This window comes from Epinephelus moara, chromosome 6 (genome assembly GCF_006386435.1).
Source record: "Epinephelus moara isolate mb chromosome 6, YSFRI_EMoa_1.0, whole genome shotgun sequence".
Taxonomy (NCBI): Eukaryota; Metazoa; Chordata; class Actinopteri; order Perciformes; family Serranidae; genus Epinephelus; species Epinephelus moara.
The window spans coordinates 25,597,167-25,624,523 of record NC_065511.1 but is presented as its reverse complement, the minus strand read 5'-3'; the positions used below and the strand labels follow the sequence as shown (position 1 = coordinate 25,624,523).

Sequence of the window (27,357 nt, the reverse complement as noted above, 5' to 3'; positions counted from 1 at the left end):
CCTCCTCCCCTCCTGCTGTCCTGTAGTGCCAGTGGGAAGTGTATGGTATGGAGGGCCAGGCTGCACCCTTTGGGACAGCCCTGTACATCTGGAAGATTGGGCTGCCTGCCGGTTTGCCTGTCTAGCATTCCCCCTCCCCCCACTCCATACGAGGCAGGGTGCGACTTGAACTACATATGGAAAAGACAAACACAGCCGCATCGGTCAGCAATTAGACAATGCCTGGTACAGACAGGATGTGAATCAGTCTCATTGAAGACAAACATCGATTGTGATGTGAGCCTGTGTAACTGTCTGATATGTCTCACTTAGGAGAGGGGTAGCGTGATTGCATAATACCTGCAGTGTATTTCAGTCAGTTGTGTGATTCAGTCAGCTGGTTAGAAGTTTCTAATTATACCAGATCTGTCCTCCTGCTGCCAAACTAGTGAATCAAAGTCATGTGCATTAAACTCCAGGGACCTTGTGCTGTGACTATGAATCACATCATTGCATAGGCAAGTGTACATGTACTAGGGATGTTCTCAACAGCAAATTTTCCTGACGTTTAGACGTAAGTTTAAACTTAAACTAGTCGACTAGTGTAAAAGTAAGAAAACTTAGGAAATGGTCAAAGTTGAGCGTAATTTTATCTATAAGATAAAACATTATCTGAAAAAAGATTGTGTCGATTATAAGAGCCTTTTGAAATCGTTAATCACATGTTTCAAGTCCCAAATTGTGTTTTAAATGCGATGAAATGTGTAGCTCTTTGCACCGTTTATTAGGAATATTGCACATTATAAGTTATTATAAGTTTGAGAATAACATTTATTGAATAAAAATTATTTAGGAAAATGAATATTTAGGAAACATGCCTGATTATTACAATGGCATTTTCATTGGGTGATTTTACATGGACATGAATAACCTGTTTATAATTGGGTTTTTGGAGTGTCTTTTTTCATGTATTTGAGCATATAAACATTATATTCCATTTATGAGAAACCCGAATATGCTAGGTGGAGTACTCTGAAAGAAACCAGGAATTATACGAGGAATATGAGCAACTCCGTCTCTCTGTTCTCACGTAAAAACCATATCCTGAATTTGATTATAATAGGGCCTCATAGATGTGTAATTCATGGCCATGAAATTGCACTCGTTGAGTTAACGATCTCGCATAGCAAACAGCCTGTCTATCGTAAAAAACGAAATAAGTCAGTAAAGAAAAATTAATATTATTAATTATTTCAACCGACCAGCTGACTAGCGAGGGTAGCAACATTTAACCAACTAGTTGACTAATCACGCACATCCCAACCTTGCTGTGTTAAATATTATATAACAGTCGTGGTATCTTCTATAGTTACTGTACAATCAGGTTGAAAAGGACAGGAGGTAACATTTTTGCTTCTATCTACAGTATTTTCAAGGCAGATACTGATAAAGCAGTCCTGCTCATTGATTTACAGCACTGCCCGATTGATTGACCATTTACTGCCTCAGATGACCTGTGCAGGGTGGGTGGGAGGGAGGGTGTGTGTGAAATGGAGAGCCAGGCATGCTTGGCGAGGAGGATGATCCAAGCGGTGCTCATATGCAGCTCCCGAGCAGAATGCCTCCTTTGTGTCAATGAGATTTAATGAGTCTGCGATAGGCAGCGTTGTGAGCTCGCCCACAGAACTCCATGCAGACACACAGACACTCTTCAACAAGGAAGGCTATTGTGTGGTGAAGTGGTGTTTGTGTATGTGTGTGTAAGCATGTGTGTTTGAGCTGGAGTCTAATCTGTGGGTGGCAGTTGGCTTCATGTTTTATGGAATAAGTCTCATTCATGCAAATAACAATAACTTAAAGTGGCTATTTAAATTACTTATTGTTTGCACATGGTAAATTGCTCTTGATTAGACCATCAGCTATAAGTGAGAATAATGGAGCATGCATACTGATAACCCTATTTGCATGATAGGGTTTTTTTTTCTTTTACACCTTTACCATGCCTATCCTGGTCATATCATTTGGGATATAACACACCAAAATCTTTTTTGTGTGCGTTTGTTTTTGAGCTAATAATTATTATTTTTAATATCGGTTATTCTGATCATTCTTTTAATCAGAATCTATTAATTGTTTGACCTATAAAATGCCAGAAAATTGAAAAAAGACCATCAGTCACAATTATTTTTTATTTTATTTTATTTTATTTTATTTTTGATTAGATTTCTGATTTTTGTCAAACAATTAATTCAATAATTGTTTCTGCTAAAACAGCCTGGTAACTTCAGAATATTACATCACTTTACTGTAAAGCAAATTTTAAATCCAGGAAAAGACAACACTTACGATATTACAATATCCAAAAGACAATATCTACTCTAATATCAAAATGTCGATATAATAATTATTATATATATTGCCCAGATCTGCCATGTGTTCAGTTTGCTCGCCATTCACAGCAGAGTGTAATGTAATGTTTCCTACACACAGGCTAATAGTCCACTGCTCCTAATCTTGTTTGTTGTGTTCCAAGTATAGCCATGCTGTGCAGTGTCACACTCTGTACACAACCGTGACCTTTCTCCATCTCTGACTCTCCTTGTTCTCCTTCCCAGTGGCTACCATGACAACAGAGGCGAGCGCAGTGAGCGAGGCGGACAAAGAGGGCAAGCAGAAGGCCAGCAGCGCCGAGCCCGAACCCGAACCGGAGGACAAGCAGAAGCCAGAGGCGGCTGTGTCTGAGCCGGAGGGGGAGCAGTCGAGCAAGAAGGCCCAGGAGCAGGCCTCTGAGCCTGGGCCTGCTGACGTAGCTACCTCCCCTGAGGAGGAGCAGCTGAAGCCTCGTACCCGAACCTCTGCTGGCAAAGGCCTGTCTCGCCTCTTCTCCTCTTTCCTCAAACGCCGCTCACAGTGCTCCGAGGGAGAGGGGTTTGAGGCAGAGAAAGCCAAGGAGGAGAAGGCTGACAAAGAAGAAAAAGCTGACAAGGCAGAAGAGGAGAAGCAGGAAGAGGTGAAAAGTGAAGAAGAGCCGGCTAAACCAGAGGTAAAAGAAGTGAAAAAGGAGGAAGAGAAAGAACAAAAACAGGAGAAAGAAAAGGAGGAAGAAAAGGTTGAGAAGAGGGGCAGTAAAAAGAAAAAGAAAGACGCCAAGAAGAAAGGAGAGAAGAAGGATGAGGAGAAAGTGAAAAGCGACGAGGAGAAAAAGGAAGAGGAGCAGGTGAAAAAAAAAGAGGAGCCAAAGGAGGAGGAGAAAGCACAGAAGACTGTAGAAAAGAAGGAGGAAAAATTGGAGACAAAAGAAGAAGAAAAGGAGACTGCTGAAGTGAAAGACAAGGGGGCGGAAGCCGAAAAGAAAGAGGGTAAAGAGGAGGAAAAGGTTGACAAGAAGGTTGCAAAGAAAAAAGAAAAGGAGGACAAGGTGAAGAAGAAGGAGGAGGAAAAGGCAAAGAGGAAAGCAGAGGAAGAAGAAAGGGCCAAGAAGAGAGAAGAAGAGAAAGCAAAGAAGAAACAAGAAGAGAAGGCGAGAGAGGCCGAAAAACTAAAAAAGAAAGAAGAGGAGAAGAACAAGAAGAAGGAGGAGGAGAAAACAAAAGACGAGAAGGCAAAAAAGAAAGAAGAGGAGAAACCAAAAGAGGAGCCAAAAAAGAAAGAAGACGACAAGGCGAAAGAGGAGGTGAAGAAGGAGGAGGAAAAAGTGGACGAGAAGCAAAAGAAGGAAGAGGAGAAGGGGAAGAAAAAAGAGAAGGGGAAGAACAAAGGAAAGAAGGAGGAGAAGGAGGTGAAAGGGCCAAGTGAGGAGCAGGTGAAAGCACCGATTGCAGCTCCAGAGCCTGAGCTTAAAACGGAGCCAGACACTGAGCAGGCTCCTGATCAGCACTCAATAAGCAGCGGAGAGACACAGGTGAGCGTGACACTGACAAATATTACACCATAACACAGCTTATTCACTTTGTTGGTATGGAGCGAGGTGAGAAGTCTGTCCTTTAAATACAGCTACAACCAGCAACCCGTTAGCTTAGCACAAAGACTGGAAACAGGGAGAAACAGTCCAAAGGGGACAAAATCCACCTACCAGCATCTGTAAAGTTCAACAATTAACAGTTTATCTTGTCTGTTAAATCTGAACAAAATCCAAAGTGTAAAAATGACACGTTCTGGTTTCACAGGTACCTCATGTGTCAGACTGTTTATTGGTCGGGTTCACCAACTTCTGAGAGTCTCCTCTGGTTGCCACTGTGGTAACAAGATTCCAAGAGGTTGCTGTCCCAGGCCAAGAAATAGTCACGCACATTCATTCACCCCCCGTCGTTTTACACTTTGGTTTTGCGCTGATTAAACAAAGGAGATAAAGCATGTTAAAGCAATTAGCGAGCTTCCGAGGTGCAGGTAGGCAGCGAGGACACAGCCGGGCTAGCTGTTTTCACCTGCCCCCAGTTTTTATGCTAAGCTAACCGCTGCTGGCTGCAGCATCATATTTAATGGACAGATGTGGGAGTAGTATCGATCGTCTCATGTCACTTATGTGATGAAGAATAATTGCATTTCCCAAAACTTTTTCTTTTATCATGAGTGTGTGAGTTGAGAAGAGGACAGAGCTCTCATATATACAAAATCCTGCAGCAGATTGGATTGTAGTAGAGGAACACATGCTTTTTTCTTTCTCATGAATATTTTATGATGTGGACAGCTTGTTCAGCAAAAGTAACTGTGCTGGTTGGAGCTGAAAGCTTGCTCTGAAACAAAACTGATCCATGCTGCTCTGACACTACACAGGGCTCCTGCTGATGCTTAATAAATTCTAAAAGGAATTTAACTCATTAATCTAAAAATAAGGCCTAATAATTGGTGTGACAGTGTTCAATATCAGTCTTAAAAATGCCCAGACATGTGAAGTAGGATTTTATGAGTTGTTATTTTCTGGCGTTGAATTGTAAAATCCCAAAATTATTGGTAACATCTATTAAAAATAAAAAAAAACCTACTAAATGCCTCTCACGCTGGATTTCCACTGGATGCGTGTCCGTTGCGGAACGGCAGCGCTGGTTATCCGTTGCGTGCTCCGCCGTCCGTCAATATCCACCGGCTGCGTTTGCTGTGCGGAGTGGTGCAGCTCCGCCGGAAGACATCTCGGTGCACTGCCATGATTAATATCTCCTCGTCCATGGTGTCAACGTGGTGAAATGACGTCTGAAAACCTCTGACCTGTTGACTTCAGGCCTGCCTCTGCCCATTATGTAGTTTTCAAGGTGTAGTGCAGGGAAATATGATCTGCTGTGAAAACTGTGTATTTTATTTTGAAAATTAACCGGATGTTTTATTTTGTTTCTGTGCACGACTTCCTGCCCCGCACGATCTGCTCTGTGCCAAATTGCTGTGTTGTGCTCCGGCGTCCGGCAAAAATAGAAGTCCTGCGTATATGTTCCACAGGGCTCCCGGAGCTGAGACGGAGCCGGAACGCAGCACAGCCGCAGCCTGTGGAAACACACACATTGACTAGAATTGAATCCTATCAGCTCCGCTGCCGTGCCGGAGCGGAGACGCAACCAACACACATCTGGTGGAAATAGGCCGTCACAGTAACAACACATAGATCAGGATAGTACAACAACACTCATATTTTGTTTCCTGCCAGGATGCTTAAAGCAGAAGATTCACTGTTTTCTAGCTAGTTGTCACTGTACCCTGGACGGCATGAGGGGAGTGCGAATTTAACAAAAATTGGCTATTCAACCAAGATTTTGCAGCATGATGGCTGAAACCAGTACAAGGCGATGCATATGGGGCTCAGTATATTTAACGCACAACATTTTTTGAACTCGGCAAGTTGTGTTCTACCCTTGTCTCCACCATGTGTTCCACTCTCGTGTTATGTTTTCATACATTTAAGAGAGATCACATGACCTCCTCACTGGACCAAAAAAGTCATGTTTTATGTTACAATTAACATTTGGGCAAAATTATCTTTTACTCCAAGTAGTTGATTTCAATGGTTGTTTTTCTTCAGTTTTGGTTATTGTAAAATTGGTCTTGAATTTCAATCTGAGTGGCGTTAAAAAAGTCTTAAATGTAACACTACTCTGCCTACAGTTAGTATCAACAGCCGTGTATTTGCTGCTAACTACAATCTGTAGTTGTATTAATTATAGCACTGTCATTGTTTAAAAAGAAAAGAAAAAAAACACAGAGTCCTCCTACGTTCTTTTCATCTGTATCTGACATACTTGTGCTGTCTCTCCCAGCAGGCTCAAGAGGAACACAAGGGCGAAGCTGCGATAACGAAGGAGCCCGAAGAAGTTGTGGAGGAGGTGAAGAAGGAGGACACAGAGAAAAAAGAGGAAGAACCAGCAGAACAAGAGAAGGAAGACAAAGGAGAGGAGAAGGCAAAGGAGGAGGTGAAGAAGGAGGCAAAGAAAGAGGCAAAGAAGGAGAAGCCTGTAAAAGAAAAGAAGACTGAAAAGAAGACAGAAGAGGCTAAAGGCTCCAAACGTCAGAAAACCATGCAATGCAAAGTCACCTTACTCGACGACACTCAGTTTGAGTGTGAGCTTGACGTAAGAGACCTCCCACATTTACAGTATGGTGTCTTGTGTTTGTGTAGTGGCTATCGCTGTTGTAAAAGGCTCATGATCATGAAGACTCGCTAATATCCCACTGTCTGTTTGTGTCTCCTTCTCTCTCTCTAGAAACATGCTAAAGCCCAAGAACTTCTTACAAAGGTGTTCGACCATGTCAACCTGCTGGAGAGAGATTACTTTGGCCTCGCTACCTGGGAAAGCCCAACCAACAAGGTAGGCTGCTTTTTCTGCTCCTGTAGCTCCAGTTACTCTGCAAAAGCATAACCAGATACTTTACATGACACTGATTTTAGCTGTGAGCAGTAGGTAATATTTTATTTCTCTGATTTTATGCAGACATGGTTGGAATCCACCAAAGAGATCCGGAAACAGGTTTCAGGTGCTGTGTATGAGTTTACATTCAACGTGAAGTTCTACCCTCCTGATCCAGCACAGCTCACTGAAGACCTCACCAGGTGAATGTCTCCAGTAGCTCGACATTTGGGGAAATCTGCTTTTTCATTTTGATATAGCATGTTATTTAGTGAGCCTTAGAGGTGCTGGTTGTAGGGGTGGAAATTGAGTAACAGAACCAGAACCAATTAGTCTGATCTACTGGAATTGTAACATGTAAAACTGTAAAACAGTGATGTTAAACTAACGTCTACGCTGCTGGAAACTTACAACTAGGAGCAGTCATGGTGGAGATAAAGAAACAGTGCAAAGCATTGTTTCATTTTTTGAAGAACCATGATAATAATGCTGCTTGTAATGTCTGTAAAATGATCATTTCAGCTAAGGGTGAAAAGACCAGCAGTATGCCATAACGTCTTTCTACACAACAGGCTTTAATACCAGGAATACCACATATTTGAAACACTTTGCATGAGTGCCACTGCCCCAGAAATGAGCAGTATGTCTGTTTCTGAGTTATCCTATTATAATAACATTAACACCATGCAGGCAGGCTTAGCAGATTTTTTTTTTACTAAAAAAAAACCTAGATAAAAATGAATGCTTTACAGATATTCTCTCATTTCATCTGCACTATGGTCAGACTCAGAGGTAATACAACAGTTGCACTCACGCTGAAAACTTCTGTAGGCCTACTTTTTTTCCATAAAGTAAATTGATCAGGAAACAATAAGATAAAGATAAAGAATTGGACCAGTAAGCAGAATTGATAATGGCATCAGTATCAATAAAATCTTGTCAATTCTCATCCCTAGCTGGTAGGTTATTTTTTTAAACTATGGACAGAGTCAAGTAGCCATTTTCCCACTAAGCTAAACTGTCAGCTTTAGCTTCATATTTGGAATTCTCAGCTAACTCTCAAGCGTGTATTTCCAGAAATGTCGTCACTACAGTAAAATCTTGTATTATCTTTCATTTAAAGCAGAACAAAGTTTTATCGTCTGCATAAGTGAGCTTATTTTTTTCCTTTCACGTCTTCTTCAGGTACTTCCTGTGCCTCCAGCTGAGGAAGGACATTATGCGTGGTGTTCTTCCCTGTTCCTTTGTCACACTGTCCCTGCTGGGCTCCTACACAGCCCAGTCAGAGCTGGGAGAGTATGACCCAGAGCTTCATGGACCAGAGTATGTTAAGGATCTGAGCCTGGCCCCGGGACAGAGCAAAGAGCTGGAGGAGAAGGTGATGGAGCTGCATCGCACATACAGGTAATCAAAGGGGATGGGCATTGATTGAGTAAAATAGTGATGGCAGTCTTAAGTTAAAATGTAGCTTTCATTAAAGGAATAATTTCCCCCAAATCTTAATCTTTACTCTTACCATTAGTGCTATTCATCAGTCTGGATTGTTTTGGTGTGAGTTGACGAGCGTTGGTGATATCAGCCACAGAGATGTCTGCGCTCTCTTGAATATAATGGAACTAGATGGCACTAAAAAAAATACATTTGAAAACAGCAGTGTCTCTTATATCTATTACACTTACACCCGCCAATCGTATCACCGCATAGAAGGAAGCATGTTTTACTAATAGACAAGAGGATTGTGACAGTACAAGATGTAAACATTCATTGCATCCTCTCCAGTTGGACAGTATTGTAAGATAGCTCAGCGATGCTAGGTAAGCTAGCAGTCTATACCTTCCTTCTGTGCAGTTGAATGCTTGGCAGGTGTAGTTTGGTAGAAAGAAAATAGTTCCTACATGAGACAGCTCACAACAAGGTCTGTGGATTAAGAGGAAAAATAAGTATTTTTTTTATGTTGCTGTGAACTGTCCCTGTTGGTTTGAGTAAGCACAGCTCAGCAAACACAAACTGTGAAGGGCCTTTCCCTAAATGGATGACTTGACAAGTCCTCCAAATAATCCTGACAGTAAATTATATATTGGATAAGACCCTCATCATCTGTGTTTTTCCAGGTCAATGAGTCCAGCCCAGGCCGACATGTTGTTTCTGGAAAATGCCAAGAAACTGGCCATGTATGGAGTTGACCTGCACCAAGCTAAGGTAGGTTTTAATTTGAAATATGTGAACTGTTTAGATTTGTGTTGTGTGGTTTCATTGATGGTGCAGCTTTTTTAATGGGAATTCTAAAATGTCCATAAAGTATTTACCAAATACATTTTCATTCATGCGTGTCGTTATTTTGCAGCAGCATGCTTGTGTTACATCAGTAGCGCCCAGATTTTAATTACAAAATTGATGTCAGCCCCCGGTCAGAAAAAAAAGAAGAGATTAATATCATTTCAAACCCCATGACCTCAAATTCCATGTCCTTTATAGTGTGAGAAAGTCTGCCTCCCAGTGACTGTCTACTGTAACTGCAGGGTCAGGGTGATGGCGTGCTGTGATGCAATAATATGATAACTGTTTCATCCCGTTTCTGTGCACACAGGATCTTGACGGTGTTGACATCACGCTGGGTGTTTGCTCTAGTGGTCTGATGGTTTACAAGGACAAGTTGAGGATCAACCGTTTCCCCTGGCCCAAAGTGCTCAAGATCTCCTACAAACGCAGCAGCTTCTTTATCAAAATCAGGCCATCAGAGGTAAATCTGGATTTATAATTTCCATTAATTTTGTATATTTGAATCAGATTGCTTTTCTTGTCAATCTACCCCTTGCAAACAGGGCTGTGATAGTAACTGCATGATAGCAATATGGCAGGGTTGAGCTCCTTATTGTGCATATGGTGTGAGAAACGATTTATAACAAACACAATAATCATTATTAGATAGTTATGGTGTAGTTATCATCGCTGACTGTTTTCCATGTTGTTGAAGGGATTCTTTTTAGACTGCAAGCGTATAAGGCACATTTATTTTTCTGATAAAGTGCCAAGCCTTGAGACATTGCTTTTTAAACATAGTATATCAATACCGTCACAGTCCTACATGCAAACCACAACTATTTTCTCCCTAATCTTACTCCACCTATCTGATACCATGGTCTTGGAATTTTGTGAAGAGCAAATTATTACAGATTAACAACTGGATTTTCAGCTATACACATAGACTTGACAGCTGGATCAATCTGTTCAAGGCCACTTAATACAAACAAAATCATATAAACTGCAATTCAGGTTTTGATGCTACACTTTTCTGTAAGTGCGTTTTTATAGCTTGCATTTAAAATTTATAAATAAGATTTCCAATGCTTTGATTTAAGAAATTGTCAATTGACAATATGTGTATTCAACCCTGCTCCAGGACCTATGTTTCATGTTTGTATGTCATGTTTCATGCTGCATGCATGGCACAATGATGTGATCAACACAAGGTCATTATAATAGACTTTAACTTTTAATATTTGTTTCCTCTCTTACAGCAAGAGCAGTATGAAAGCACAATTGGCTTCAAACTGCCCAACTACAAAGCCTCGAAGAAGCTGTGGAAAGTTTGCGTAGAACACCACACCTTCTTCAGGTAAGACCAGGTCATTCTCACCTTATTCTGAATGACACTTCCCTGCCCGGCAACAGAGGTCATTCTGAGGTTCTGCCTGTCCCCTGGATAATTGGCTAACTGCTCTCTGCAGCTTAAGCCTTATATTGGCTCCCTGGCAGTTTAACCACTGAGGAAAGGCTACATACCCATGGTCTTGACCTTAGAATTAAACCCCTAAGGTTTTGTCTACTTAGTAAGATAAAGGTCGAAGTTGTTTCTAACCTTGTTGCATAACGATGACAATATTCAGGGAATGTAAAATCCTTTGATGTGAAATTATGTAATTTATACTAAGACTCCTGATACGCAGGTCCATCACTGAAATGAAATTGTCAGATGTATTTAAATGGTATTTTTCAAGCTGGACCCTTTTTCCCAGTGTTTTTCTCTCAAAGTGACTAATGGGAACAATTTCTGAAATTGATCCAGTATTGAAAAAACAGGCTGCAATGTAAGCACACAGGATATGTCCGCACCGCCAATGTACGTCCACTAGAAGTGCTTGTTTTTGCCGCTGAATGGCTCAGATTGTGTCAGACAATTTATTGGCGGGATCCTGACAGAGATAGACTTTTTTGTTAAAGAGTATGATCCTTTTTGTTAAACCAGAAACAGCCCTGAAGTTGCAACTACTAAACCCACCAGGCTCCATTTGAATAAACAGTGATTTTAGCACGTATAGAGCCAGCATATTTTCACATCTAAAGGGTTAAATTAAGGGTTTATTTCAACCAAACCAGAGTTAGTGGTTGTTGGAACAGTGGAAAGACGAAACAAGGTGGCTTTTGTGAGTTTTAATTTGTTTCTGTTGACTTAAAATGAAGTTTATTTTATGCTACTAAAATCACTGTTTATTTAAATGGAGTCTGGTGGGTTTGGCAATGGCAATACCAGGGCTGTTTCTAGTTAAACAGAAAGAATGTACTCTTAAACAAAAAGGTCTATCTCTGTAAGGATCCTTTCCATAAATTGTTAGACACTTAGATATATAATCTGAGCCTGTCAGTGGCTAAGACAAGCTCTTTTTGTGGACATACACTGACTGTGCAAACATACACCAAATGAATACATAGCAGCCTTTTTTGCCACTGTCGTCTGCACCAATCTCATTCAATTATAGGACCAATTAAAAATTGTTGTTCCCATTAGACACCCATTAGACACAAAAGCACAGGGAAAAGGGTCCAGGTTTAAAAATAATGAACTTACCCTTTAGTGGTGGATGGATGATTAATAAATTAATGTTTCTGTCCCTCAGAGTTCCAACAGTAGAGCCCCCCACATCACGTCGCTTCCTCGTCTTGGGCTCCAAGTTCCGGTACAGCGGACGTACTCAGGCCCAGACCCGCCAGGCCAGCTCCTTGATTGACCGCCCGGCCCCTCGCTTCACACGCTCTGCTAGCAAGAGGCTGTCCCGTAACCTAGATGGAGGTATGTCCATGTGTATGTGTGTGAACCCGTGTTGGAATCATTGTATAAAAGGCACGAGTTCGATAAACTACTCTCTGACTTGTTTCGCTCTTGCAGCTGGAGATGAAACTCTCCAGTACCCGCAGCAACTCTCAGCATCAACCAGCTCTGAGGTTGATGATTTGTCGCTGCAGCTGACATCTGACAAACCTCAGCATTCTCCTGAATTCCAAGGTACCAGGAACTGTGTGGAGCCGCACCAGCGCTTTTTGGCATATTTTCAGCATTTATTTTATTCTCGCTTGCAAACAGCCTTTTCAAATCATCTAACGTGCTCATCCGTTCTGGCTTGTTTGCTTTCATGTCTGTAATCCTTTTGAAAACATTGTCAGCTGCGGCACAGATGGTTTACTTGTCAGAATGCTGACGTACTCTGGCACGAGGGTAATGTCACCCTCCTTATACTTTCCCTGGCATGATCCCAGGGTATCTCCGGTCACTCTGAAAGGAAAAATAGGTTCCTCACATGCTTAACTACACAGGCATTGCCAGTCTTGAGGCTGCTGTTTCAGATTTTTTTTGGCTTTTTCAGAAGTTGTGTGTTGCACAATTGCATTCATTTGTCCTTTGCATCTGTTCTTGTTGTGAAGGATGAAAGGCATCTTTCATTCAGCTTTGTACTAACCTCGGCTTAGTGGACTCACAATAGCCTGGCACAAGTGCCTGGCGTCTGGCTTGGTCAAAAATACGCTTGAAGCACTGTGAAGCCTTCACAGTGGCTGTCATCTCTACAGCACTACCATTACATAATTGCCGTCAACTCGTCATCTCTTCACAGCCAGAGGGGAGTCTGAGCAGACTTTCATTGAGTCCAGGGAGGAAGGGCAGTCTGTTCACACAGTCACAGTAACCTCGCAGGACACTGAGGCTGGGCAGACTGGCTCTCAAACCACCACCACCCAGACAGTCAGTCAGCCGTGGCAGGAGCTGGCATCTGATGTGCAACAGCAGTTGAGAAATGAGGATGAGTGGTCTGGTCTGTTCCATCGTCAAACTCCTTTTCCCTTTGTCCCATCTTTTGATTCTGTGAAACAGCCAGGTATTTGCACTTTTAAATCTGAACCCAGATTCTCTATCTCTCATTTTGGCTTGGCTTTTAAAGATCTTGCATCTAAATGTTATTTTATTGTGACCAGCGTGCACCTAATGAATGATACCACTACATGTACACTGCATTATTTTCAAAGGCTATTACAAAAACTGAGCATGGGGTGCTACTCTGCCCCGTATTACAATTTGAGATTTGTGTGTGCTTATCTCGTACGAAATTATTCAGTGTTGTTTCTCTGATGTTGTCAGCTAAGCTCAGCTTGGCGAAAACAAGCTCTTTGGACCGGCTGTTGTTCCCAGCACTGACAGAGCAAGATGACTGGTACCTTTACTTTGACCGATTCTTCAGCCTATCTTCATTTGAGCGTGTTGACAAACCATGTGAGTTTCTTTGTATGGAAATATGACGTATGGAGTTTGAGCACTGTTGGTACAAAAACACATTAACAGCCTGTACATTGAATCACATTTTAGTTCCTTTCATGGCTTATTGTTTTGCTTTCCCTCCCAGTCCCTCCCCAAACTCAGTTCCAGCTCCAGGAGGAGGATGAGCAGGGCATGCGTGTCGCAGAGCAGAACCTGACCAATGTGGAGGTCATTGAGAGGCTGCAGGAAACTGTGACCATGGTAGACAAGCTGAAAGAGGCAGTTGTTTTGGAAAAGAGGCTGAAAGAAGTTAAGGATTTAGAGGAAAGGCTCCAAGAAGTGGATGAGATGGCAGAAAGACTTCAGGAAGTAATAGAAGTGGAGTTGGGTAAGGAAGAGGTAGAGAAGTTAAAAGAGGAAGAGAGAGAATTGGAGCAGCAACAACAAATACAAGCTGCACGTATCACAGAAAACGTCTTGAGGAAAGCCGTGAGCACAGTCGAGACAAAAGAGGGTGAAGTAGATGAATTGGAAGAGCAGATAAAGCAGGTGTTTTTGAAGGGCTTGTTGCCAGAGGAGGAAGAATTCAAGGTGAAGCAGGAGAGTGAAAAAGAAGTGAGAGAAGAGAGTCCGTCAGATGATGGCTTGGGAGAAAAGCAAGGTCAGATAGAAAAGGAATGGAAAGTCGTGGTGAAGCAGGAGAGTGAAAAAGAAGTGATAGATGAGAGTCTATTAGATGATAGCTTGGGAGAAAAGCTACGTCAGATAGAAAAGGAATGGAAAGTCGTGCTGAAGGAGAAGAGTGAAAAAGAAGTGACAGACGAGAGTCTTTCAGATGATAGCATGAGAGAAAAGCTACGTCAGATGGAAAAGGAATGGACAGACAAGGTGACGGAGGAGTTGAAGTCAGGATCTTCAGATGTTGCCACTACCACTTCTGTTGTTACATACCAGAAGGTGGAGCGTAGGACTAAGAAGAGGGTGACTATTGTAGAAGAGAGAGGGCAGAAGCAGGAAGCTGTGGAAGATGCGCAGGTACAGCGCAGTGTAATGTCAGAGGAGAGGCTAGAAACAGTGGGGACATGGCGTAAGACAGAAACACTGGGGGAGATTACTGAGGGAGAAGTTACAGAGAGGCGTCAGGCTGAGGATCAATCTCAGGTGGCAGATGAGGACATCTGGTACATAGTTTTTGACCGCCCTCCGTACAAAGCTGTTTTCACGCCACCAGGTACAGTATGGCATTGTGCAAACAGCTTCAGACCTCTGCTAATCTTGCTAATATCACTACCATTTTCCTCTCGAATACTTTTTGTGTGCTGTGTACGTTAACAAGTGAGAAGTCAGCTGCTGTTTACAAAACCCTCTTTTCTTTTCAATGAAAGGAGAAGTTAACAGGTTTGTTTTGATTGCCCTTCCCTTTCTCTTATAAATATCATTTCACATTTGTGAAAGGTCGGTCTGTGCTCGGTTTAATTCTGGGTTATACTCAGGCAGAAACAGTGGAGTGAAAGTAATGGCAGTGTAGCAGACAGCAAATTTGGTCGATGTAGATGTCCTAATTTTGCAGAAGGGGTGAAAATATGGGTATCATAGCAAACAACCGTAGCCTTTATTTTTCGGGTACATACAGAACGTTTGTGGGAATTTAAAGGGTTGTTTTTCAGTCATCAGATGAACAGACTAACCCACAAAGAGCACTCCTCTCAAACCTGAAACCTCACTCATAACCATGTAACTCGTGTGCCTGTGTGCACCAAAACACCAACATTAACCTATTAACCAACTAGTTTGTTGTGCTTTTCCTGAAAATGGGTTTGTCACCCGCTGCAGTGAGGTGTTTTTGATGCTTGACGACGGATTTGCAGTCTTAGTAATATCTATACTTTGGAAATAGTTTCTTGCAAGTGAGAATAACCCACCACACCCTGTCCCGCTTCACTTATACCACTTTTCCACTGCATGGTACGACTCAGCTTTACTCGACTCAACTCATTTTCCATCAGCAGAAGTTGTGGATAGTACCTGGTAAAAGGTGGAGCTAAAACACCACTGAATTGCCATTTGCACAACACTGTCCTGTACAAACCCATCATTTTGAATAGCCAAGCTTTTGTTGTCAACTGATTGACATTTTAAACATTTAAAAGAAATACTGCCCTCAGCCTTTTCTGATACAAAGTCTTTCTCCTTGCTGTGACAAACAGACACATGCTGAGGATCAAGAACACAATCCCTTTGATATCCTCCATTTTTTGTATGTTTGTGTCACGCTCAAGATTATGTCATAGCAGTTTCACGCGGCGCCACTTTGACAATCAGCTAACAATTCCACCCACACTAAGGGGTTACTATAACGTAAAAAAAAGTACCTGGTACCAAAAGAAGTGGGTCAGTCAGCTGTACCATGCAGTGGAATTACAGCTTTACCGTGAGCTTTTTGACACTGCATGTTTGCTCCCATGTTCAAAGATTCTGTGTCTTTACTGTCATCATTAGTTACCAGGGTGGAACATGCTCAGGTGGATGAAGGCAAGTATTTCTCCTCAGAGACTGAGATTACAACACTTCAGGAGAAAATTGAGAATACAGTAGAAGAGACACAAACAAGAGAAGAGGAAGTATGGCGTATACCAGAGATCCCACCACCACAGATTCTCATTGAAAGAGATGACGACTGGTTTTTGTTATGGGATGCTGTTCCCAGAGAAACATCATATGTACCACCAGGTACTGCTGAAAAAAAAACCTGTACTGCTTTTCAAAACTTTGGCTGTCCTGTGCTGTATTTTGAGCTTGCTTGCGAATATACAGGAAGTGTGTATTACTGCTTGTGTTAAAAGACTTTCTCCCGACTTTACTCATATCAGTTACCTGGAAGGAAGGAGACCAGATTGATACAGAAGTATATGTCTCTGTGGCTCAAACTGCAACCGAGGAGGAGATTAGAGAAGCAGTAGCTGAAGAGAGAAAGATAATAGAAGAGGCGCCAAGATATCTACAAGAAATCCCACAACAGCCAGTGATAAACAGAGATGATGTGTTGCTGGATGTTGTTCCCAGAGAAGCTCCATATGTACCTCCAGGTATTGCTAAAATGCTGGCTCTGTTGTACTTAATTCTGCGCATACAGGAAGTGTGTATCACTGCTTGTGTTAAAAGACTCTCTCCTGACTTTACTCATAGCAGTTACCCTGAAGGAAAGTGACCAGATGGAGGCAGAAAGTTTTGTCTCTGTGGCTCAAATTGCAACCAAGGAAGAGATTAGAGAGGTAGAAGTTGTACAGGAGATACCAAGATACCTACAAGAAATCCCACAACAGCCAGTGATAAACAGAGATGATGACTGGTTTGTGTTGCTGGATGTTGTTCCCAGAGAAACTCCATACGTACCACCAGGTATTGTGAAAATCCCTCGTACTGCTACACAGCTGTATCAAAGCAAGCAATTATCCTGAGCTCTGCAGACGCTCTTATCCTTAAATCCCCTGTACTGTCCAAAGCATCTGAAGATTTTCATCTCTTTTGTCTTAGTTGCTGCTGCAGAGCGTGTTGAAGTGTCCCCAGAAGAACGTGTCTCTGTAGTTGAAATTACAACCATTGAGCAGAGAGAAGAAAGAGTGAAGGTGGTGGTAGACACAAAAATAGATCAAGTGCTGGATGTGAAGCAAGTAGTAGCACTGCCACCGGCTGTGAGAGAGATAGAAGATGACTGGTTTGTGCTGCTGGATGTTCCCACTAGAGAACCATCATATGTGCCACCAGGTATTGTCGACTTTCACTCAAGGCCTGCCATTAAGACTTGCAAGCTCGTTATAAATGTCTTACAATACTCATTCATAATTCTGTTTGTCATTAGTTACAAAGGCCGAGTATGTTCAGGTTTATCCTGAAGAAAGAATTTCTACTGTGGCTGAAATGAGAATGGTAGACTCCAGGAAGGAGGTCGTAGTTGAGGAGATGGTGGTGCAGACAGAGGAAAGAGCACAGCAGAAAATATCCCTGCCAGTCATCGAAAGAGATGACGACTGGTTTCTTTTGCTGGATGTTGTTCCCAGAGGAACTGCCTACGTACCTCCAGGTACCCACAGCCTTCTTTGGTTTTTCTTCACACATATTATCACACCAAAGCAGATTATCTTACAAGTGAACTGGGGGTCATTCAGACGATTCAGAGATTAGTTCTGTTGTTAAACTGTATAAATAGGAGGTCTTTCTTCACTTTTTCTGAAGCTTGAGTATAATTTGTTTGCTTTCAGTTCCTCCGGCAGTACCAAGCCAAATTTATCCAAGTGTTCAACCTCGAGTTGAAGTGATAAGCATAGAGCAGAAGCCGCAGCAGGTTGATCTTGACCAGATTAGACTGCAGCCTTCCCAGCCGCTGCCAGAGAGAGATGATGACTGGTTTGTGCGGTTTGATGCCGTTCGTGAAGAGGCAGTCATAGCACCATCAGGTATATAATATACAGCCGTTTTCTCATATGAACTCCGGACAATATCCGGTGAAGCAGGTCTGGACATTGTCCTGAGTTTCCCTTTCACACATGTAGCGCACGACAGGAAATTGTCTATTCTCATCTCCTGGGAATGCTCTGTTTGGTTTAGGCGAGGGGTGGTGCCTGGGTAGAGCGTGCAGGAGGCATGACGTGATTCGGATTACACTTCGGTCCCATAGCTGGTTCGTAATTTGGTCATACACAGCAGAGTCTCTTGCCATTCCTTTAATTTGTCTGAAGATTTTGCCTTCGGCCCTTAACAACAGAAGTTCCAGAATCTCGTCATCTCTCCAGTTAGACATTTTCGTTATCGTGTTCGAGAAAATGACCCTTGTTCTTCACCCTCGGATGTTTGCTTTCTTCCAATTTTACTCAAGCCACATGATAGAAATGTCATCAACATGTCCACTCGTTAGCTGTGAATTCTCCGGACAATTACCTGCTCTATTCACTCGTCAATCAGACATTACACTTATTTCACTAAAGTGTGGGCAATGTTAAGTCTGTTTAATCCGATCCAACTGATTCGGACATTTGCGTTCTCACATATAGCTCCTCCGTGTGATGTCTAGATAATTTTAGGTTTGCAATGCATGTGTGAAAGGGGCTTTTGTTTGCACCCCATCAGAATTCACTCTGAAGCGTTATATTTAAAGACTTTACCCTTTGCCAATTTCTGCAGCTTGTAACTTGCTATGTTCGGCAGATATACTTGTGTCGCTCAGCTTCATTGACTCTGTCTGTTTGTGCTAGTTACTCCTGTTGAGATTATTCCGGATAAGAGGAAGATGTTTGATCTTGAGGTGACAACCACAGAGACCACAACGTGGAAGAAGATGATAATTGGTGTGGACAGCAGGCAAGATGAGACACGTCTGTCTCAAATTAGACCTTCACAAGTTGCACCGCCGTCCGAGAGAGAAGGAGGAGATGATTGGTTTGTCCAGTTTGACATCATCCGTGAAAAGCCTGTTGTCATACCGCCAGGTACCTTTCATTGCCAAAGTGTCTGCATACACTGTGCTAAAAAGTTCAGTTGAGTGGTGAATGAACTGGGGGTGGGAGATATGGCCTAAAATAATATCACAATATGAAATTTCATATGATATTAAAAATGATAGAGGTATTAAATATATCAAATAATTTTGCATCAGGTTTATTTACCCTTATTTCTCTGTGTTAGTTGCTGTGGTTAGGCGTATTGTGGATGTGATGCCAGCTACTAAACCAAAACCAGTCATCATAGAAGATGTGAGGCCCTCTGTGAAGTTGGTGGAGATTAAACCACCGCAGCCGAGACAGGTGGATGATGACTGGTTTGTGCTGCTAGATGTTGCAGCAAAAGTTCCAGGTATTCTGCTGTTTTTGTGCAGCTGCTACTGTGAGACAGAATCAGACAGCAACATGGTGTCTGTGTTTTCACTGCAGTTTTACTACATATCTTACCATGTTCATTACGTTTAAGAAAAGTTGTGATCTGACTGAGAAAGCTTTGTGTGTATTCTGCATTAGTGGCTGTGGATCAGCGTATCCGTACATATCCTGAAGTAAGACCAGCTAAAGAGTTTGCAGCTGTAGAGCAGAGAGTGCAGAAGAGAGTTACCATAGTGGAGGAGAGGTGGCAGCAGGAGAAGGTGGTGCAGCAGGAGAAGGTGGTGCAGCAGAAGCCACATCCAGCAGTGAGAGAGGTGGACGATGATTGGTTTATTCTTCTGGATGTGGCCGCTAAGAAATCAGGTATAATAAAAAATGATTTAGCCCAGCCTTTACATGCAAACATTTTTATTTGAGTTTGTTAAGTTTAGGTAACAGTTTTACTTCGATTTAGCAGGGTAGTCTATTTCACTATAAACGCAGATGTCCCAATATTTTGTACGTTATTTCCACAATAACACCTGGTTGTGTATTTGTATTAGTCGCCGCCCCTCAACACGTCCAGTTCCCAGCAGCAGTGAAAGCTCCAACTGCTGTGGCCAAAACGAGGATTGCTATTTCTGAGCAGAGACCATATTTTGAGAAACGGATCCTGGAGGAAAGACGTCCAGTCACACAAACGCATGTCAACGCTGATTGGTTTGTTCTACTAGATGGTGGCCTCAAGGAGTCAGGTATTTCTCGCCTGTGTTGGTTTGTTATCTTTTTTGCAGATGAGCTTCTCACACGCGTGGTTGCACTTTCCTCGCTCCATGAAACGCTTGGCAACATTTGCAGCCTGTTTACAGGATACACTGACTTTCGCTCCACAAGAGAATGTGAGCAGAGATGCACATTGGCCATCATTCAGGAACCTCTTGCCGTGCTTTGTTTTGCAGAATCTCAGCATTTCACCAGTTCAACCACATTGAGCTGGCAGCTCTTTTGCAGCCTAACGTCATCTGCCTTTGCATTTTTCATCGGATTGCAACAAGAACTAATCCATGCTTTTGCTCTCATACCACTTTTTGGATATTCGCTTCTGGCCCACCTCAGGTTCTGACTTGCGCTTGTCCTTTTAAAAGAGACTAAACACAACAAATGAGGTAGGTATACCCTGCAGTGTGTGCATTTTTCTGATCACATCGAGACGTGAGACTGTAAGTATGATGTTGCGAAGATGCGCTATTGTGTGTTAACTGTATTTGTATGTTTAACTTTTTCACTGTGCTTTTACTCACTTAGGGGATTTGATCATCTGCATACGATCTTATCCAACCATAACGCACTGTACTGAGACATATTTCCTTTTATTTACGTTTCTGTTCCGTCTGTTTTTGGCCTAGTGGTGAGCACACAGAGGGGCACCCGTCCTGTCAGTGCTCCGGTCTTCTCCCAGGCTGCTCTGGCCGAGGCAGGGATCCCCATGGCTCCTCTCGATCAGCCCCAGACCTCCACTCCAATCAAGACCAGCCGCCAAGAGGACAGAAAGCTGGAGGTTACCGTAGAAGCGGTGGAGCCTTCCAAAATCGAGGCTGTGTCTGAGGTCAAGGTATTCAATTTCACTCTGATCAATCTTTTACATGTTTGTGCTGTAATTTCAATCTAAATGTTAATGTGCAGGAAAAATGTGGCATCATATGTGTGTGTAAACCATATATGCCTAATAGGATAGCTGGTGCCAGTGAAACACCAACAAATTATTTATAATGTGTCCTCATAGTGATTGCCTGGGTAGTTTGATTGTAGATAATGATAAAATATGAAGACCTGTTTTAAATGATATTGCTTCATAGTCTTTGATGATAAAATATGCTTAAGAAGGGAGCAGAGATTGTTCTCTGTGTCTGAGTGTGAACTGTGTCTCTTGCTGCTGTAGCCAGCAGTGTGGAGGGACCAGAGAGAAGTAGACTCTTCACTGATATCCACCATCAATGGGGACATTCAGGTTAGTGTCAGACGCTGGCCTCTTGCATGTGGCCCCTTTGTAGAAGACTTGTTTCCACTATGGCTGAGATGTAAAGCCGACAAGCAGAGGATGCTAACTCGTGTCCCTCTCTCCTCCCCGGGCTAGCACGAGTCTGAGGTGTCGATCACGGAGGTGGTGCGAATGCGAAAGGTCAGACTCTTTAGCCTCGTATACGTTTCCGCAGCCATTTCTCCACCTCCATTCTGATGATGTCGAGCTTCTCATTCAAAAGACTAATCTCACCCTCTTCTCATGTTGTGCTTCCATACGGCTAGGTCTTAAATGAAATCCACATCAGGTTCGATGCACATAAAATATATTTTAAGAGGTAGAGAAATGAATAAATGGAATATGTAGACACTGAGTACCTGGTGTTAATAGAATAATACGACAGTAATGTGAAGAGACTATGCTTTTACACATAAGCTGTTGGAAAGGCATTCATTTCCTCTCATTGCTTGCTGTTGTTGTAAACCCTGGAATGCACACATGCATGACTATAAATTTGTGCACTTTACTAAAAAAAGTGGCATGATAACTGGTGTTTTATCACATTTCTGTCACTCCACTGTTCGTTTTTCTTTCTCATTATGAGAGTAGAAATCTTAAGTCAGTCCTCTTTAGTCTTAGGTTTATTGTTTTGTTAGTACATTGCAGTTTGGCCTTTATGGTCACTTTGTCTTAGACTATTTTGCATGCAGACTCCTCACAGCTCTGTTTGTCTGTTGTATTAACACTGTAGTGAATTTCATAGTATGCATGTCCAACGTATGGCAGCTCAATGCCAGCACACAGGGGAACTGAAACAAACCCACACTTTTTTTTCTTTTCATTTTTCACAGAAAAGAGCTAAGAAAATTGAGGGTGACTCAATTTATATAAGACATAGCCTTTTAATGTTGGAGGTTTGTATCCCTTTTGGAGACGTCAGTCTCTGTCTGTATTTTCTTGCTCTTTGGCACAACGGCCGCTGTTTAATATCACGCTTGCATGTGGCATGATTCACACTTTTTGCACCAGCGTTAATGAGTGGCTTTAGATGACATGATAAATGTTTGTGTGTGTGTGTGTTGCAACGTAACTCTAATCCAGTTGTTTCAGGAGAGTGCTGTTGAATGTACAACAAACAAGTATTTGGTTATGTACAGGTATTCTTCCACTTACATTGGTATATATGAAATTGTTAAGGAAGCTGCCGTTCATAGCTTCCTTAAACTGTCACTGTTCACATTAGGGCTGCACAATATATCATTTTTTATCATTATCGTGATGTCAAAGATAGCGATACTGCACTCAGGGACTTTTTTGGTTAGTTGAAAGAGAGTATTGTAGAAAACTGCACTTTGAAATATAAATATTCTTTTTTTTATTGGTGCCTTTAGTGCTCAGTTCAGAGTGTTGGAAATAACTCAACCAGCAACTTTAATATCTTTATTTATCACAAGTAATATCGTTAACACAACAATTAATGTCACTGCATATCGTGCAGCCCTAGTTCATGAGCAGCTCCATTTTTCTATAATTGTTTTTCCAGATCATCAGTATTCTCCTGTTCCTGCTTTTGCTCTTTTACCTCCGTCTCATTTTCTAACTTGCCAGTAACGCATTGCACTTTCTCAGCAGTTATGCCGATAAAATCTTCTGACCATAGTAGTTAAAATTAAAAATAATTATACATCTTTGCTGTTGTATGTGAAAGGAATGACGTTTGGATAAACACCTATCATTAAGTTGCTCTTTAGCACCACAGTAAGTCATAATTAATAGTCAACTTTTCTGTTTGTTGACTAGAATCATTGTCTGCAGTATGTTTGGTAAAATGGGAGTCAGTATCTTGCAGATTTCTAAAAAGATCAACTTGGTGCTAAATGTTGCCAAATGAGTGCTGCTTCTGTTGCTTTTGTTCATTTGTGTTAAATGAACAGGTTTCCATTTCTACTGAGGCTTCATCTTTGACAACTTGTTCCATGTCTACTCTCATCACCTCTCCTGCTCTTTGATTTGCAGCCTGTTTTCACGACATGTTTCACTGCAGGCCACATGCTATGCGATAGTAGACCACTAACCCTCTGAGACCCACCACAGACCCATTTTTTTCTCTTTTAAGGGAAGATAGCAGATAGCAAGATTAATTTAAGATGCAGCTCAGAACTGCATGTCACAAATTTGTTATAAACATTGCGTTTAGGTTATGAGTCTATTTGAACATCTAAAGTTAAGACTGTAAGGACTTAGAACAATATGGTGGCGATTCAGTATTTTGGTTGCAAACATAAGCATTTTTTGCCACTCGAGCATTGATGAAAATTGTAGAAAAAAAATCCCACAAATGACCACATTAAGGCCCAAAACCTTGAGGAACACCGTAGAGAAATGCATGCTGTGGTTTTTCTGAAGTAATCACATTTTTTGGCAATAGGCAAAAATAACATGTTTTTTACTGCATGCAAAAATCTTTAGGTTACAAACGTAACCCTGGTTCTCTGATAACATGAGTTAGGTATCTCACTATGGGGTACGCCCCATCGGGCTAGATCTACTAGTTTCATATGATACCAGTATCATAACTCTAGCTTTAGACAGACTCTTAAACGCTACTGACAAGGAATGTCATTTGGGATCGTCGGTGGCCCCACAGGTCTCAGAGGGTTAATGCTGTGCTGTGTAACTTATAGCTCCTTCCCATCCAAACTCCAAAAATCACGACACCGGCTCTTCTGAATCTTCCCTTTATAAACCAAAGTCTGGTCTCATGAATCAGCCACCAGACTTGATTTTCATTTTGAAAAGGAGTCGTTGATAATCTCTCAAGAAACTACTAAATGTGGTCATCACGATTAATGGGCCCTTCTAATTTATATTCCTTTAGAATCACCAATTAACCCTGCTGCTGCTTGTTTATTTAATCAGCAATAAGTCAACACAAAATGTACAAAAACAACAGAAAACATGATCTAACTTTTTTCTCCACTTGTCTTTGTCCTCTTCTGTTTGTTAATCTCTCCCACCTACGAACATCTCCTTCTTCTTCCCTTCCCCATCCAACTTTCACCCTCCATCTTCTCTTCACTTCTTATTTTTTCTCCCTTTATTGTTTTTTTACTCCATTTACCTGGTGCCCTCCCCCCCTCCACACGGTCTTTCCCCTCTCAACTTTCCTCTGTATAGGATTTCGAAAAGCCTCAGGAGGACCTGCTCAGGCATCACGCCAACATCAGCGAGCTGAAGAGGAACTTCATGGAAGCCGCCCCGGAGAGCAGGCCCAGTGAGTGGGACAAGCGCCTCTCCACGCACTCTCCGTTCCGCACCCTGGGCATCAATGGTCAACCTCTGCCCAGTGCAGATGGGGTAAGTCTCCTACAAGAACCACTCGCTACCAAATCCTTTTTACTTGGTTTAACCTGAGTCTGCCTGTTCAGGAATTGGAGCAAACCAAGCAAAACATTTTTAATTTAAACTGAATTAGAAAATTATCATGAAGACTAACAATTCCTGAGCTGACTGGGTTAAAGCTGTGTTTATTCTTGCGTTATCATGTTTGTTTTCCATGGCTCAGAGATGATGTACTCGATTGGAAAACATTGCACTGGTGTGAGCAGTGTGCATGGATTCATACTGGAACAGAAGAACCTGAAATTCTTGCTAACGTCTTGTTTGATAGTAATTTGTAAACATTTGTGTAATTTTGAACTTTGAATATCTGCATTGGATTCTATTCTTTTACATGATGAATATATTCATACAAGAGAAATTGGTAGAAGAAGGGATCAGGCTCTTCCAGTTGTCATTCCTGGTTTTCTTACAGTCTGAGTGCAGTGGATCGTGTGTGCATGTACGGACCTATTCAAGGAGATAGCATGTGGTATGCAGCACATGCATGTGTATGAAGAATGCTGTAGGACTTATTGTGAATAGGGTCTGTACTTTTGTTCTGTCACTAAAAGACTGATGTGGGCGAGGCATCTTTGGGATAGGTTGTCCACTCTCTGAGAACTCACTTTGGTTCATGTCATCTGCCTCGGATGCCTCTGAACCCTGACGTGTTTGTATTGCATGACTGACAGACCTGACGTTGAAAATTTACCGCATGACTCTGCGATTAATTTCTGCACGTTCTGCTGACAATGAGCAGAATTTACCTTGTCCCCCTCTCCTCTGTCCCACCTTCATTGATGAGCTTCCTTTCTGCTTTTAATACTTTATGCTTTGCTCACCTTTCTTTTCACACTGCTTTGACCTTTTTTGGCTGCTGCTCCCTCCAAGTCACATTTGTTTTCTCATAAAGAGACAAGGCCTCATTCACAGTTGTATCAGCGGTTTTTGTCCTACTCTCCCTATTTTAAAAAATAATGTAGCTATCACAGGATCACACAATAAAACTAATATAATTGCATAATAATTGGTATTAATAGTTATGTTGCAGTTAAAAAGATTACATGAGAGCTATTCAACGCAGTAGAAACATACCCCCAATCTGAGCTGCTGTCACACAAACAAGTGTAATCTACCGAGGTTCATTTCACATGCCTTTTGGCGAGAGATTAACAACTGCAGCTTAACTGTTTGGACACAAAGCATTTTTACAGTTGGAGATAAATGGCCCCAAGTAAATCATATTGTCAGGATGCATTAGAGTTAAAATCAAAGCAAAGCAAATCTGACAGCTTAGCGTCTGTAGTGAGGAGATGAATCAGAACAATTGTACAACATTTTTGATGTAAGCATTCAACAATATGACACCGGTCAAATGTTGTTTGCCCAGTGGAGTGGACACAATACTGTTCGTGCTCAATTTTACAAGCCAGTTTATCATTGTACTTAACCTTCAATCGTGTATTGACCCAACTGTGAGAAGAGTAAACACTGATAATATCGCTGGTTTGCACATTTGACACACAGCAGCAGAACTGGTCCAGCTACTTCCTGACCTGCTACTTCAAATTAGTGAAGTTTTCAGTTCATAACTGCTATGCAGCAGCCTTCAGACAGATAAAATACACTTAACACTCAAACACAATACTGCACTGGGTAGTTAAAGGTCTACTGTGCAGGCATTGTTAGTTATTGTTAAAAAAAAAAAAAAAAAAACGCTCGCCAGCAAAAGTACAAGCAAAAGCCAACCCCAGATTCACTCTCATTTGGGAACAACTGCTTTTGTGTTTTTATGCCTTCATGTCAGCGACAGCTGTGGCCGGAGGCATTATGTTTTCGGGTTGTCCATCCATGTTTGTCCACACAGGCACATATGTACATACGTCTCATTCTCGTGAATACAATATCTCTAGAAGGCCTTGAAGGAATTTCCTCAAATTTGGCACAAACGTTCAATTGGACTCAGCAATTGAACTGTTTTTTGGCACTAACTCAAGAATTCACGCTAATTGTGACAAAGTTTCGCACAAATGACTAACAGAATAAAAAATGATGAAGTGATGGCATTTTATATCCCAAAGGTCATGAGGTCAGCTTCACTGTGACATCATATTGTTCTGCAAAAACACCTTTATATATCAGGAACAGAAGGGGAGACATTAAGTCAGATACTGAATTAGTGATACTAATGTAGGTTGCCCAAATTAAAATTGTGCTGATTGTTTAGATCTTCTGTGCTGATGGGTTGAAGATGTGTATAAAGCATCCATGTTTTAGAATATGTAGCATCTTTGCGTCTTTGGATGTAAATTGTAACTGCAACTTGATTGGTTCGCAGAGACGACAACCGCATGCCAGTAATTTTAGTTTTCAGTGCTGTGTCCGCGATTTTTGTAGCTTCCTGTGGGATGCGGGCTGCTTATGGTCTGGCACATGGTTGCTATCTTTTTATTAATTCTCAGCCTCACCTGCACCTTGTGCCTAGGAATATCCAAACCACAGAAAAATAATTTTTTAAAAATTATAAAATACAGGCAGGTCAGAGTCGCTGCTGAAAAATACACCGCTACACACTTGTAGTGGGTCATAATTGATGATTGAGAGGAATTACTTTTGTATCAGTCTATACATAGTTTTTAAGGAAAATCCTGCGGAGTAAACCTTTAGTCCTCACCAGTCTAACATCCTCGAGCTAGAGGCGCAAATCATTGTAGCTGCACTGACACTGTTGACATCAGCTACTGAGATCCATCTAAAAATGTATGGAATGCACCCCTT

The 27,357-nt window shown here is 41.8% G+C and overlaps 1 protein-coding gene and 1 long non-coding RNA gene across 15 annotated transcripts in view; one reads left to right on the top strand and one right to left on the bottom strand.

Moving 5' to 3' along the window:
* The window catches only part of LOC126391588 (uncharacterized), a 256,397-nt gene that overhangs the window by 194,818 nt on the left and 34,222 nt on the right, over positions 1-27,357 (bottom strand). The gene's annotated exons all lie outside the window — the stretch shown is intronic.
* LOC126391570 (uncharacterized) overlaps positions 1-27,357 on the top strand; it is a 38,284-nt gene that overhangs the window by 4,063 nt on the left and 6,864 nt on the right. For 5 of the 14 annotated variants that reach the window (XM_050046426.1, XM_050046423.1, XM_050046435.1 and 2 more), the window contains exons 2-29: positions 2,595-3,880; positions 6,219-6,530; positions 6,663-6,767; positions 6,891-7,009; positions 7,992-8,210; positions 8,918-9,005; positions 9,394-9,546; positions 10,325-10,422; positions 11,702-11,874; positions 11,971-12,087; positions 12,692-12,952; positions 13,213-13,344; positions 13,475-14,560; positions 15,829-16,059; positions 16,200-16,415; positions 16,516-16,728; positions 16,864-17,094; positions 17,189-17,410; positions 17,589-17,783; positions 18,579-18,812; positions 19,009-19,176; positions 19,338-19,562; positions 19,742-19,933; positions 20,585-20,790; positions 21,118-21,186; positions 21,313-21,357; positions 22,050-22,112; positions 24,376-24,555. In XM_050046426.1, coding sequence (XP_049902383.1) covers positions 2,603-3,880; positions 6,219-6,530; positions 6,663-6,767; positions 6,891-7,009; positions 7,992-8,210; positions 8,918-9,005; positions 9,394-9,546; positions 10,325-10,422; positions 11,702-11,874; positions 11,971-12,087; positions 12,692-12,952; positions 13,213-13,344; positions 13,475-14,560; positions 15,829-16,059; positions 16,200-16,415; positions 16,516-16,728; positions 16,864-17,094; positions 17,189-17,410; positions 17,589-17,783; positions 18,579-18,812; positions 19,009-19,176; positions 19,338-19,562; positions 19,742-19,933; positions 20,585-20,790; positions 21,118-21,186; positions 21,313-21,357; positions 22,050-22,112; positions 24,376-24,555 — 6,831 coding nt within the window. In that variant the 5' untranslated portion in view covers positions 2,595-2,602. The remainder of the gene's footprint in view (positions 1-2,594; positions 3,881-6,218; positions 6,531-6,662; positions 6,768-6,890; positions 7,010-7,991; positions 8,211-8,917; positions 9,006-9,393; positions 9,547-10,324; positions 10,423-11,701; positions 11,875-11,970; positions 12,088-12,691; positions 12,953-13,212; positions 13,345-13,474; positions 14,561-15,828; positions 16,060-16,199; positions 16,416-16,515; positions 16,729-16,863; positions 17,095-17,188; positions 17,411-17,588; positions 17,784-18,578; positions 18,813-19,008; positions 19,177-19,337; positions 19,563-19,741; positions 19,934-20,584; positions 20,791-21,117; positions 21,187-21,312; positions 21,358-22,049; positions 22,113-24,375; positions 24,556-27,357) is intronic. The other 9 variants (XM_050046424.1, XM_050046425.1, XM_050046434.1 and 6 more) reach the window with 9 other exon arrangements.